General features: G+C 41.8%; 1 protein-coding gene across 2 annotated transcripts in view; it reads left to right on the top strand.

Moving 5' to 3' along the window:
- Positions 1-14,161, top strand: part of ntn1a (netrin 1a) — a 65,251-nt gene that overhangs the window by 20,091 nt on the left and 30,999 nt on the right. For both annotated transcript variants that reach the window (XM_038713789.1, XM_038713788.1), the window contains exon 3: positions 13,861-14,049. In XM_038713789.1, the coding sequence (XP_038569717.1) occupies positions 13,861-14,049 (189 nt within the window). The remainder of the gene's footprint in view (positions 1-13,860; positions 14,050-14,161) is intronic.

Genomic DNA, 14,161 nt, shown 5'->3' with positions numbered 1-14,161 from the left:
CAGTCAATCACTTAAACAACATCAGAGTTTAACATTATCTTCACATCTCTGATGATGTCTGTATACATAAATATATAAAGAAAATTCAAATTCTAGTAATACCACCTGTTTAATATTTATGCCATGAGAAAGCAGACCTCCACTGTGGAGTTCACCCATCACACTTTGCTTCTTCTCTGCCTAGTTAGCTACCCAGCTGCCCTGAAAAACAACACTAAACGTGTTTGATTTATATGTATAGCATCATATTCCTGATGGTCTTGGATTATGGATCATGATAGCTGAGGTTGGAACACAGCAAAGACTTCTTTTTAGCCCAAAGACAACATGGGCAATAAAAGCAATACATATGCATGCGCACACTGCCTCATTTTGATCCTTTTGATCCTCTCCTTTTCTTTGAAATGTGCTGCACTACTTAGCCTCTTTGCTCCCCTGCACTTACTGTAACTGCGCATGCACTCACTTTCCCCATAGTATTTTAAGGAAACTATATTTTTATTAAGCTCATGATTAGAGTGTACTGTACTAGTGAGTCTAAGAGATCATAAGCCGTTACGATCAAGTCACAAAATTGCTGATTATTTGCCAATGACTCATCATTAATCAATTAATCAATCCTGCAGCTTGGAGGCAACTGTTCATCTTCACCTTAAACTCACTGGTGTTCGCTGTCCATCACGGATTCACAATATGCTGCAAGTTGTTACTCATGCTCAAGCAAAAACGCTCATGAGCTTTACGCGTTTCTTTATGAGCTCATCTCTCCACATGCAGCTCCACTCTCTGCTGCCTCTTCCAAGAAAAAACGCCCGAGCTGTGACAGATGCAATGCCTGCCACTAGCCTCACGCTCCATTTGTGAGCAGAGCATCTAGACTGAGTGGACTAGAACGTAGGTGGAGAAAACAGCGACAAATTATTTCCTCCCTGACTGCACATTCTCACACGTATGCGCCGATGGGTTAACAAAAAAAAGAGTGCAGAACGTTGAGGAATTCAGGTTAAATTTTTTAAAATCGATGAGAGCTGCAGGACAATAGAAGGAGAAGGGGGGAATTAAAAGAGGACAATAAATGTGTCACAGAAGTGAAGGAACTTTGCTGTGGGGTTTCGGAATTATGGCTTTCAGCCACTTCCTGCTCACTCCCTCCTCTGGATAGGAGACTGCGCTTGGCTTGGTGGCAAGAAGTCAAAAATGTACAGTGCGCACACACACACAGACCTCTTCAGCTACACTTCCTTCATCATTCCCCTGTATGCTGCTGTCTGCATAAAGTCTGCCTTTGAGGTCAGATGCAGTAAAGAAGTGCAATGTGTACCAAGATGATTAGTGACCCCAGGTTCTGATTTATCTTGGCTGAGACAGTTAAAATGTCTCTCTGATTGCACACTTTGACATGTTAAAATGTCTGTTTACATTCTCACTTATATAGCTGGGAAATCTTGCACTTCTCCTATGCTCCTATCTATCTTGCATGGTACAGTTTGCCTTCTGTAGCTGCAGTGTTCAATGCCCATGATTTTCTTAGGCAGTGTGTGGATTCAAACCATCCTCTGGTTTTAATTTGTACGAGAGTGGGTCAGTTTCTGATTTCAGCCAGCTTGTGTGTGTTAAGAGCCCTTTGCTTTACGAGAGAAATACTGTCTTTCAACAAGACATCTTGGAGAAGTCTCGCAAAGCGATGCACAAGTAAGCACGTGTAAAACCACCACTGCATACTGACACTAAAACAGCTACTTCCACAACGAACTCCTGTACTCAGTAATGAGTACAAGGCCACGATTTTCATTGCAACATGGTCTTAAGCCAAAACTGCCCCCTGACACAGTTAATAGTAATTGGCAAGTCGTAAAAGAGCTACAAAAGGTCATGCAGCTAAGTAGTGGAACTTCAATTCATTGTGAGTTCCTTGAGAGCAGTATGAAGAGCAGTGCCTTTTGTTTTTTTTTACTTGAAAGTTGAGATTTATTTCTTTGCCGTTCCACCTCGCCACCCCCCCAGATTAACTTGTGTTTCAGATAATTCACCTCTCCACTCCTCTCTGTTTGACTGCCCAACTAAAGCCATTTTGGCTTATAAATTTTATAGAGAAATTTGTCTCAACAGGCAGAGTACTACTCACTAATGACATCTACAGCAGAGAAAAGGCCCAGCTTTCCCTGAAGGAAAAAGGGAAGCAGTAGGAGGAGGAGGAGGAGGAGGATGGTCACGGCCCATTTCGGAGGAGTGGTGACTTAGTAATGGGGACTTGACAAAGGAATGTAGGGGGTGTGTGTGAAGGTCAAAGGTTTCCCACTTGCTTTGCATGGCCATAGTGCTGTGGTTGCTAATGACCCTACAATAAAACGGTGTTGAGCAGAGCTTAAATTAAGCATTTACTGGCTATTGAGGTGAGGCCACAGTGTTTCTGTGAATGCAGTGTTTTTTTCCTCTGATCACGAGCATCCCGAAGTATAGTTCCACTATAGAGTCCAACTATTTGAACAAAATAGATAATGTTTGAAACATGTTGCGTTTCATTCTGGAGGTTAACTTGGAGGAAAAAAATGTGAAGCAGAAAAAACAATCTCCCCACAGTAACTGGTCTAGAAATTTCAAACTCTTCACGTGATCTTCCTCCACAGATGGATAAGCCCAGGAAATGTAAGCAATTGAATTTCATTTTTATTCTGAGAAATTTAAGATTTTGTTTGGTCAATTTTGGTTTGAATGATTAGAATAAACATTAAATCTCAAGTTGTAAGACAACATGGATGCCATGTCCTTAAAGTGGTCAGATAAAATGGAAATTTCAACATCTAGATTTCCTAGCCACCTAGGCAACACTATCTGCAGAGCGAGGTCATGTGAAATCTCCAGACTTGATACTAATTGGTCCTATTAGTGATATTTTGTCACTTGTTGTTTCCAAGGTCAAGAATGAACTATCATCAGTCTTAACAAAAGGTGAACTTTCCAGAAAACCTGTATTTCCTTCAAATTTTAGACACTTCCAAGAAGAATGTGTCCAGGTTGGCTTATGCAAAGTGCATTTTATTAGGGAGTGGAAACCATAAACGTTTACCCAGTAGAAAGAAATCCAAGAGAGCATTCCTATCTTATCCCTAATCCAAGACTCATCTGCAAATCCTTAAGGTTGAGTCAGTTGATTATGGGAAAACTTTCCAAAGCAAGGTAGGGAGCGCCTTCTCCCACATGGCTCTTCTTCACATACTAAAAGTAGAAAAAGTGTTTGTAAAAACAAAAAAGGCAAGCAAGACAGAATGAAAAAGATGATCCATTATGATGGTTGATGAAGATATACACAGTCTTTCCTTTGCTTTCTCAGAATCACAAAGGAGGAAACGCTCTATGCCCTTTCCTGCCTGAAGGGCCAAATTAACTCATCCAATCTTCTAATCATCTAATCTTCAAACACTGTTTATTTTCGCAGCTCACAGCCGCCAATCAGCGTTGGCTGACTGCATTCTGTTATAATACGGCGGGTTTAAAATCTTTAGTTAACATTGTTGGAGCAGAGTGATTGCCTTAATTGCAGAGGCTGTGAGGATTAGTATGAATCACAGCAATGGAGGAGCGTGAGTTAGCCTAGTGTAAGCTCCGTCTCATTGTCTAGCACTGACAGCACCGGCCCATCCCCATCAGCCCCAGGGCCAGCAACGCACAAGGCGACCTGCCAGGAGTTATGTGAACCCAAAACACTATGGATCTGCTAGTCCCATAGAAACCAAACTCTCGGAGTAAACAGACTGGAGGTGATATTTGACATGAGCAAAGAGAGTCCTTGTTTAGGGAAATTTGGAGATCTGTCTCACGTGTTTCCGATGTGCGTCCTCTCCATGAAAGCCCAAGTGGTTTTTGTGGATGTGTGAGGGTCTAGGCAGAGGAGACAGGGTTAGGTAATGGCTGAATGTAAAACAATAGAGAGTAAAGACTGCGGAGACACCTTATTATACTTGGCGTTTACAACCAGGTTGATGGCGGGGAGCTGCGCTGCAGTTGCAAACCGTTGCACAATTGATTTACAGCTAATACTTGAGGAAGAGGAGGAGGAGGAGGAGGAGTTTCAAATAGTTCACACTGTGATTATCAGATCAGACACTTATGGCAGAAAGAAACGTCAGCCACTTGTTTCCGTAATCCGCCTTTACTTTGAAAAGGAAACATTGCTCCATCAGTCAGACATAATACATTTACACACCATTCCAACTCATAGCCTGTTCAATAAAAACCCAACTGCTCTCCCAAGTGAAAGCAGAGATTTTTGGTCTTCCTGCTAAGGAAACTGGAAATCCAGTTTGTTCCAACAATCATCGCGCTTAGGAAGGATCTTTTGCTGCCGTGCCACTGCATCCGTTCACACGTGGGGTTCCTGAGCATTGAGGTGGTACAGCTCTGCCAATGCTGTCAGCTCAGGTTCCTTAAAGACTTATGTGTAAAAGAAATGTACAGGGAGCATTCACTGCCTGAACTATCTGGCAAACAGTATACTATCCTATTAGACTGTATTATGTTGTCACACAGCGGAGCGTTGTTTGGACTCTACCAAAGTTTGCATGGATGCTGCTCTGAGCATTGCTCCTAAAGCTGTCAGTCCCTCACACTATTAAGACAGCTGCTCTTAGTGGGTATTGTTCAGTGGGGAGCTATGGAGACCTGACAGGCCTAAGGAATCTTTTTTCACCCTAAAGGGCCTTTCACTGCTATAGCCCTGAATAGGACCTGCCAATGTCATCCTCTACCCATGGCATTTTTATGGCATAGCTGACATACACACAACGCACTCTCGTCAGCCCCTCTGTGGCTCTAGCCGGGCTCCCTTTATTCCCGCACTGTATGTCAGCTGGTGTTTTCCCATAGACATGAATTGGAGTAGTTCTTTTCCAGGCAGCGCCACTTTATCTTGGAATTACTCACGCAAACGCTCACATAGAGACACACACTCTATGAGCAATAGGCGCACAAATAAAGACAGATGGGCAGAGAGAATTTCTTTCCTTCCCTCTCTCTCTCACTCACGCAGGTGCACACGCTTTCACACACACACACACGCACACACACCTTCTCACACACACACTGCTCTATACACACCACTCAGACAAAAGACCCTTGATCACTCAGCAAATGGATGCACCACTGATCACAGGCCAGCCCTTTAACAAACTGGCTTATTATGCGGTCTCAGTGTGGGGTGGAAGTATTGCAAGGGCCTGAGGCAGTGTGGCTGTGAAGTGCTGAAGGACTTTGTGTGTGTGTGTGTGTGTGTGCGTGTGTGTGCACACGCACTAAGGCTGAGAAGTGATCCCATGCTGGGCTGCCTAACGAGAGGGCAGGTCAGCCATTAAATGGGCACTAATGCGGGAAATTGGAGGCCATTAGGCGTTTCTTTGTTGTTATGCCTCTGTGTGGCTAGTTAGACTCTTGAAAAAGGAAAGGCCTTATTAGCCCCCACATGAAGACATAGAAGGAATATATGGGCCATTTAGCCTGGCCTGCTGCTAGAGGCTGCTGCAGCTTGTAAGGCCATATGCACATGAATGTAATGTACATTTGGAGTAGTGTTAATGTGTCAAGGGTTTTCCAATCATACCCGTGTTTTCAGTTTGTCTCTAAACGTTTTCAGGCTAATAGGACAGTAGGAACAGTTTCTTATTAGGTGTTTTTGTTCCATCTCTTCTACCGGGCACAGATAAGTGACTTAAGCCAGCTTTATGCTACTTTAAACAAATGGCTTTCTGACATATTCGGTGCAAGAAACACCAGTAGGTTTAGAGTTAAAAAATTGCATCCCATGATAATCAGACATCTGAGAACACATGATATTCCTATGTAGGGTTTTCTTCCCCCCGAAAAGCTAAAATTGCCCCCATTCACATCAAAATATGAGGCCATCTATTTATTATGCAGACTGAAAATGCCAGCTTTATGTGTATCCAGTTCCTAAAACAGAAAGAGACATGATGCCTTTACAAATATATTTGCTTTAGTGTATACATACATGGCCTGAGTATCCTGCTTCAGTACTGCCAACACATGTCCTGATATGATAAAAAGGGGACATAATAAAAACAATAAGTAATGAAAACGTTTATTCACTCTAATTGCAGCAAATATTTGTTTTCCTGTTTGTTATAAAAAAGGATGTCCATTTTGGTTATATTTTTATGCAGACATACATTATGTACTCTGTACTATTAATAATTTTTACTTCCTCTGAGAGGTGACTTGTAGAAGGAGCCGTATAGATATTGAGTTGTTTCCTGCTCTGCTGACATTTACTTTGCAGTTTACTGTAAATCCGTTGCTTAACATTAACCTTCGCTCCACTGCTAATAGCTTCATGAGGGATCTCTGCCTGCTCTGAGGCGAGGTGGTTCTCACAGCTCTTTAATTGCGTCAGTCAGATAATCAGACTACATTTTATCACCCACTGACTGCCTGCACTGGGAATTGCATAATTTGACCAAATATGAAAAAACATCTGCGTGTTAAATTATGAAATAAAGAAAGGCAAAATAAATAAACAGCTTGACTGATATGAAAAAGGGTCAGACAAGTGTGTAAAGGCTGCTCCTCGAGTCAGGCCTTGGATTTAACAAGCAGCAGACCAATCTCTTTCCCTTCCTCTGTCCAACTCATCTTTTATTTTCCCATCTTTTTTTCTCTATTCTTTCTGTGCCTCATCTCTCTTTGTATTCTCCTCATTCTTTCTCTCTCTCTCTCATCCTTGGTACAGTGAGGCAAACTGCTTATTAAAAATACAGCTGTGAAACATGGCCTTCTTTGGGAGCAGCTGAGATCCAGAGTTTAGCTGGGGTCATTAGAGAACGAATGAAGAGGGCTATAGGGCTCACAGGGGGCTAAAGTGCTGCGGCTAATTGGCTGCAATAAAGGAATTAAATTAGCCTGATATAATCTCTACAGTGGGCGCCTCATCCTCCTTTCCCTTCCCACTCACACACACAGCCTCGATCCCTCACCCCATAGTTTCATGGCATTCCCAGGGTGCTCCCCCAATACACACCGACCAGGTCCACACACCCAGACATGTTGACCTTAAACTCCACACACACTTCAAACATCCTGCACCACGCCAGCATTATAACTCTCTCCCACTCATTTCTTTGTTTGCTCTCTGGATGTTTCTTGCTTTGTGCAGGCTGCAGTGCTGTGTTTCAGCAAAAATACAATGTTTTGACCTTTGTCACAGAGGAGTTTGGTTTTGTATTTATCCGAACTTCAAAATTTCATGGATGTTGTACGTCATTGAAGATTTTAATATTTACTGTAGTTGCTACTAGTATTTCGAGCACATGTCGCAAATTTTATGTGTGTGATGGATTCCTGCTTTTCTTACAATTGTATGAATTTTATTTTTACTGACAACTAAAAAAAAAATGTGTGGTGAAAACTTGCCACTTAGCAGCATTTTATACAGAGAAGCTGATTGTATATTAAAGGAAGAACACAGACTTCCTGAATCTGTATTAAGATAATTTACAGTTTGATCATGTGTAATTTAATGTGTATTGTTTTTTTTTTCTTTCATACAGCAATTAAACATATTGTGGCAACAGATAATGAAAGACAAATGATTTGCTTTTTTAAAAGGATTAATTGCGCTGGCAATGGTAAAGGACATTTATTTAAACCCATAATTGTATTTAAAGAGAACGTCAAACACAAAACACTGAGTTGAGCGCTTCATCTATCATCTCAATCCCTCAAATGCCCTCAATTAGCTCTCATTTTATTTGGAAATTCCTGCCTTTATCATGCCAGTAACTCAAGACAAGAATAGCCGCAGAATAAAAAGCAGCATTGTTCTAATTTATAAGACACTAAATAAACAGTTGCCATGAAACTGATTTATAAATTGACGTAATATTTGGGTACAAAGTGAACATAAATATTTCTTTAATTTCACATCCTTCAGTATTTTGGTTCAACAGTTATTATGGAGGCTTTTTAAAAAAGAAAAATCAAATTCTTCGGTTGTTTTGGGAGAAGCAGTCATTATCAGAAATAACAGGAGGTTATTTCTTCATAGTAAAATTCCATCGTCTGTGAATTTTCTTCATTCGTGTGGTCCGACATCAGTCGAACAAGAGGCACTACAGTTACTTGTCACCATGATAATGTTTTTAAATCACTCCTCTCTGAGAAAATATCAACACAGAATTAATATTGCCACAAAATGATTGTTTGTGATGTCTGCGCTCAAGAATCCCAGACATTAGAGGATCACACCGGTGTTGTTTTTGTGTCACTTTGTGTAAATTGTCGAAACGGTGTCCCTCTACTTACAGTAACATCGTTCCTGCTTTTGTCTTTTTATTCTCATAGTATTTTCTACAACGCAAATATTTTTTTATTACAGCGAACATTTAAACCTGGATTTTACATTATCATGATTTTCATTTCATTATTTTACTGATGCTGAATTATGTTGCATGCTGCCTTCAGTATCTTCATGGCATTTACACCTGTGTGTGTGTGTGTGTGTGTGTGTGTGTGTGTGTGTCACATGATCACACACTGGCTCTCTGAAATGGATCCATGTGGGGTTTTGTGTTCGATGCACATCTAATCCTGTGTTTGGCCATGTCAAGCAGCAAACCTCCCAAACTTTCCCGGCATGTGTGTGTTACATGTTTCCCCATCGACCCCCAGAGAGAGAGAGAGCAGGCTGTGTGTGTGTGTGTGTGTGTGTGTGTACTCACTGCCATGATTTAATTTAATGCATGCACCATACAGCAGTATAGGGGGTACTGAGTTGTTCCAGATATTGGGGGACAGTTAATGAAAACATTTGCAAAAATAAGTCTTGGTGAATATAATACTCTGAAAGTAATCTCTCTCTCTCTCTCTCTCTCTCTCTCTCTCTCTCTCTCTCTCTCTCTCTCTCTCTCTCTCTCTCTCTCTCTCTCTCAAACCCTTTCCAACCCCAAACACAGCAAAAGCAAAGGGCACCCAATCTTTTTTCATTTTCTCTTGAGGGGGTTTTTGAAGTTAATCTGATTACTGCTGGGAGTGCCCATAGGATTAAAAGTAAACTATTCATGTGCAGACTCCCCTTGGTGTTTGTTTAAAAGCTGGGGACAGAATAGCGGAGCTCCTGCCGGTCCCCTGCTCGCAGGCGGCGGTGTTGGGTTTTGGTTTTCTGTACTGTTTGGGTGAACGGTGGAGGTGATGGCAGTGGGGGAGGCTGACATCTTCTGAAAGCCGTGTAAATAGTTCTGCGAAATCTTTGTCAGAGCCTGCAACCTCCCCAGACCTCACAAAAAGACTGGGCATTTCTATATGATGAAAGTGTTGATGACAGAGAAGACAGTAGTGGATACTAAGATAATATATAATATAGATATATGAGCCATCCCTTCTGAAGTTTTCTGATATTTTATGTAGCTCTTTTTTCTTTACTTGTGCCTTTAAATGCAGGGTGGTGAGCAGCCAGCAGCTACGACAACAAGCCCAATCCAGCATGTGGATTTGGCATTAAAGTGGCAGAGATCAGTTGCTTGAGTGTCTCTTTAGAACAAATCAAGGCTGTGACCGACATTGCTCAATTACCAGGCTTATCGTAAATACGATGAGCTTAACCCTCAACCTCCAGCTCCGTTGCTTGAATTTTCCCTCTAATTAGCAGAGGGAAGGCTGCCTCTGTGCCGCTGCGAGACTGAGGTCAGTTGATAGAGGCTGGGAACCACTCAAAGAAACTAATTAGCCAACTTTCCAGAACACACTCAAACACTTCACCGAGGCCCCTGTGTTTCCGAGGATGTGCAGGAAACAGTAATGCCCGATAAACAAATCAGTTTCCTGCTAAATTCTGCAGTTGGAGGTTTAAACAGCTGCAAGGCTCAAATGCCACTTTTCGTCATTTCAGATAGCTGTGGTCCACATTACAGAAGGAGCTGAAAAGCTTTGGGTAAGCTTAGTTTTATCCAGCTAATTCAATTACGCTTGTTTTAAAGGTATCACTTCACACTTCTTTTTACTGCTCACCTGGGGGCGGTTACAGCCGGCCACTGACTCACTAATCCAGCCTGAAGCAGTTAACTTTATCAAAAACAGGCCAAACCTTTTAGGGTCTGAAAAGGAAAATGTAGTCTTTGTTAACATTAATTATCAAAGACCAATTGCAGCACATTGTCATTTACAAAGCTACTCAAGTTGTGATCAATTTAACGTCTTACCCAACAATAGTTATATTAAGGTAATTCGTTTTTTTCCTCTCATTTCTTCATTTTATTCTGATATTTAAAGTTATTTTAATTCTTATGTGATACCATTTATCGTTCTCATATTTACACACAAATGTTGAACCAACCAAGGATAGGTGCAAACTTGTCTTCAAAGTGCACCTGGTGCACTCGGCGTGTGTGTGTGTGTGCATGTGTGAATGGCAGCAGTGGCTTTTGTTTGCTGTGAAGGTGTGAGTGAGCTGATTGCTTGGATGAAATAAACTACAGCTCAGCTTTTGTGTCTCCTGTGAAGGGCAGAAACCCTGAATCCTGCGGGTTGTAAAGAGCAAGCGTGAGGAATGTTGTGGGTTTGTGTGTGTGTGTGTGTGTGTGTGTGTGTGTGCAGCAATGGTCCTCTTTGCCATTATTTGGCACTGTTATCACTGCTGTCCTCCTGAAAAGAGATGTCAGGTATTTCAGCAGCCACAGAGAGCAGTGTTTCCCGAGTTGTTCATTCTGAATGTGTCTTCATGCCTTTAGGAAAATGACAGAGAAAACCTCAGCTTTTAGTCCTGGAACCAATACAGTCCTTTCTGCTCTGGAATTTTTTGTTGAATGGGATTTGAAAAAACTAAAAAAAAGCCTTGTACATCTATTTTTATCTCAGTTTTAAACTTTTGGACGGTACCAGGAATGATCTCGCTTGTGACATGTTTTATGTCAGCGTGGTCCAGTTTAATTTTCCTTCAGAGAAAAGAGGCTGCGGGTGCTGCTTCAGTATAAATGCATGATGCAGAACTTTTAATAAAACCTCTACCACTGTATAAAGCTTTTCCCAGGTGACAGAGAGGATGTGGTGCTGTTTAAATGAGCAGGTGCTTTTGTTTTGATTTGGAAGTTAAAATTCACATTAATCTGTGTTATGACTCAGATTTCCTGCCAGGAGCGAATATTTATCTAGCTGCTTTTGTTCTCTTTGCTTGATAAAGGTGTTTCCACAACACAACAAACTGAAAATCAGAAACAAACTGACGCTCATGCATAGGAATGCATATGTGGTCGATGACAAACCCAAACAGGTCTGACAAACCCAAACTGTGGAATTCGGTCGACTAGTCAAGTCTATATAAAAAAGAACATACATAAAGTTTAACCAATCACATCATAACACATGTGAGAATTAGTGATCTTTTCAACATGGCACATGATGTGACAAGAATGAATACAGCTCTCACTGATGTTTATTTGCTTTATGATAATCACTGCATGGAGTACTTATCCGCCTACACATACAGCAAAACCAGCACATCACTGTGTACTAAATCTGATGCAAAACTACACTGAGATGAATAAATAGCAGCAGCAAAGACTTGTTGAAAGAAAAGGTTGAGAACATAGTGTCCTGAGTGACTTGGGTATTTCATCCTGAGTGACAGATAATGTTATTGTTAGCGTGATACCGTCCAACACAATGGGGCCTTCTGCCCCAAACCTTCACATCCAGCTTGTATACTGTCTCTACGTCAATATCCAACATCCCTCACAGGACAACTGCATTATTCTCACTGGGGCAGTGTAGTCCGGTAGGCTAGAATTCCACTATCTTTATTTAGGGAGGGTGTGAACCAATCTTTGTACCGTAATAGAGACTTGTTTGCTGGTCTGAGGCCTGCTGTACTCCTCTCTACACTGATCTCTGTTACCTGCAGGCGGTCTCATAGAGAGAGCTTTCACCAACTGTGGCTCAGAGCTGGAAACACAGAGATTGAAACTGCCCTTGGCATTAACAGCCTGGACTGACAGCTAGCTCAGGTTTTTTTACACGCAGTGACACAGATCAGCTGTCTACAGTTGATCTCTGTGACTACAAAATGTGTTAATTTTGTCCCTAAATATCTATGAATGAAAGAAAATTGAATGCACTTTTATCCCTCAAATCTCAACAGTTTTGTGTGGAGAAACACACTATCAGGCTGTGGCCATCAGTGGGCTTTAGGGGTTTTCCAGTCTGCTCTACTGTCTGAAAATATAACAACATGAGTCATGCACAGGTGTAAATCTAGCTTAAGACAACAATGAAAACATCAGATATGTGTCACTTTAAAGAAAGAAAAGATCTAAATCCAGTTAGGTGAATTCACAGGACACAGGGGTAAAGATCGCTTTTAACCTGAATTTATTCAAGGTCTTATTTTCCCAGAAAACTTAATGAAAGTATCATCATCTTGTGGTCTCATGGCATAAAATGGTTTTTATTTTGTATTTTGTTATTTTTTACATACTGGTGCTTTAGACATAGTGGTGAAGCAGAGAAGAACAAGCAGAGACATATCACTAATTAAATCCCTACTGTCGTGAAGGAAAGACAGAAAGCCAAGTCACTACTGATAAGGCACAGAGTTGCTAGTGTGTGTGTGTACACTGTATGTGTATTTTGGAAAATATATTGTAATTAGGTCCTTGGAGTGGTGTGAAGGAGACTCGGGGGTCTCCAACACACCCAGAAACTCACACACTAAACACACAAACTCACACAAATGCGCGCACACACACACACACACACACACACACCAGTGAGAGCCAGGTTAAGGGATGCTGAGGGAAGTGAGAGCCCCCCTCCTTCTTCCTCCATTATGAAGGGCAGATGATGAAAAGAGTCGTGTGTAGAGGTGGTGCAGAAAAACATGGGCAGATGAACCAACCAGGGGACCCCAGTTGGACCCAGATAACCCCCATTTCCATATGTACACACACATACAGTACAGTATGTACCCACACACAGTAGAGCCACAAACTGTATCAGAAGTGTTGCTGTTAATAATGCATGAATGTGTCTGTGGTGGTGGTGGAGGCCCGGTGTCTTAGACGGCCGGCGTTAATGAAGTTGGGCATGTCTGCCTCACTCTGCTGCCAGAGAGTCATGAATAAACATCAGCCGGCTAATTAAACTCAGGGCTGGCAACTGTACTCATCAGTAAACAAGCGGCAGCGAGGGGTCTAGCACATGCTCACAGGGATTTGCAAGGAATGGAGGAATGGTAATACCAGGCCTTCACTTTCTGTTTAGTACAGTTTGGACTCTGGAGAGCATGAGAGGACCTTGAGGAAAAGAGATAGAGAAAAAGGGAGTGAGGAGTGGAGAAGTATTTGAGTAAGAGACAGACAACTGGAGAGAGGTAGAAAAAGGAGGCAGTGCTTGGCCTCATTTTTAGAGATGATTAAACTCTCTCACCTTCCCTCAGTATGGCGGCCCGGCATCGAGTCAGATTTCAGTCTTGTAAATGCAAAAAAAGGTCCTGGAAATGAAATTATGATACACAGCCACAGAAAATACTAATTTCTGATTGGCTGGCAGATTTCTATTAAAATTAGTATCAATAGTTTAACATTATACAATAGTGCACATAAATAAATCAGGTAAGGTATTAGTTAAATGTCACAAGAGAAATGAAACCCATCATGACTTAAAGTGACTGACAATAAACTTAAATAAAGTGTAGATGACAGTGAATAACGGACTTGCGTCGGGCAATTCCTACTGCCGAGGTCATTACTTTTGCATGTCAGAACATTTACCAACTATTAAATTAGTTTCTTGTCGATGACTGGAATAAATTCAGATTTTCACACTAATTGAACCATTCTGCATCTTGTTATGTTTCCTCCACAGCCTGTAACTGTAACCTTCACGCCCGAAGGTGTCGTTTCAACATGGAGCTGTACAAACTGTCGGGAAGGAAGAGCGGAGGGGTCTGCCTCAACTGTCGCCACAACACAGCCGGACGCCACTGCCACTACTGCAAGGAGGGCTACTACAGAGACCTGTCCAAACCTATCTCACACAGGAAAGCCTGCAAAGGTACAGTGCTCTCGTTCTGTTTGTCCTTTCTGGACATGACATTCACCTCTCTCCCTTTCTCTGAGCAGTCATTTGGCTTACAGAAATCCTTTAATCTGCCTTGGCAGTGACA

This window comes from Micropterus salmoides, unplaced genomic scaffold (genome assembly GCF_014851395.1).
Source record: "Micropterus salmoides isolate LMB-PRFRI ecotype aquatic unplaced genomic scaffold, ASM1485139v1 Ms_hic_scaffold_12, whole genome shotgun sequence".
NCBI classification, from domain to species: Eukaryota; Metazoa; Chordata; class Actinopteri; order Centrarchiformes; family Centrarchidae; genus Micropterus; species Micropterus salmoides.
Note: the sequence above shows the minus strand (reverse complement) of the source record. Positions and strands in the feature narration are given on the sequence as shown.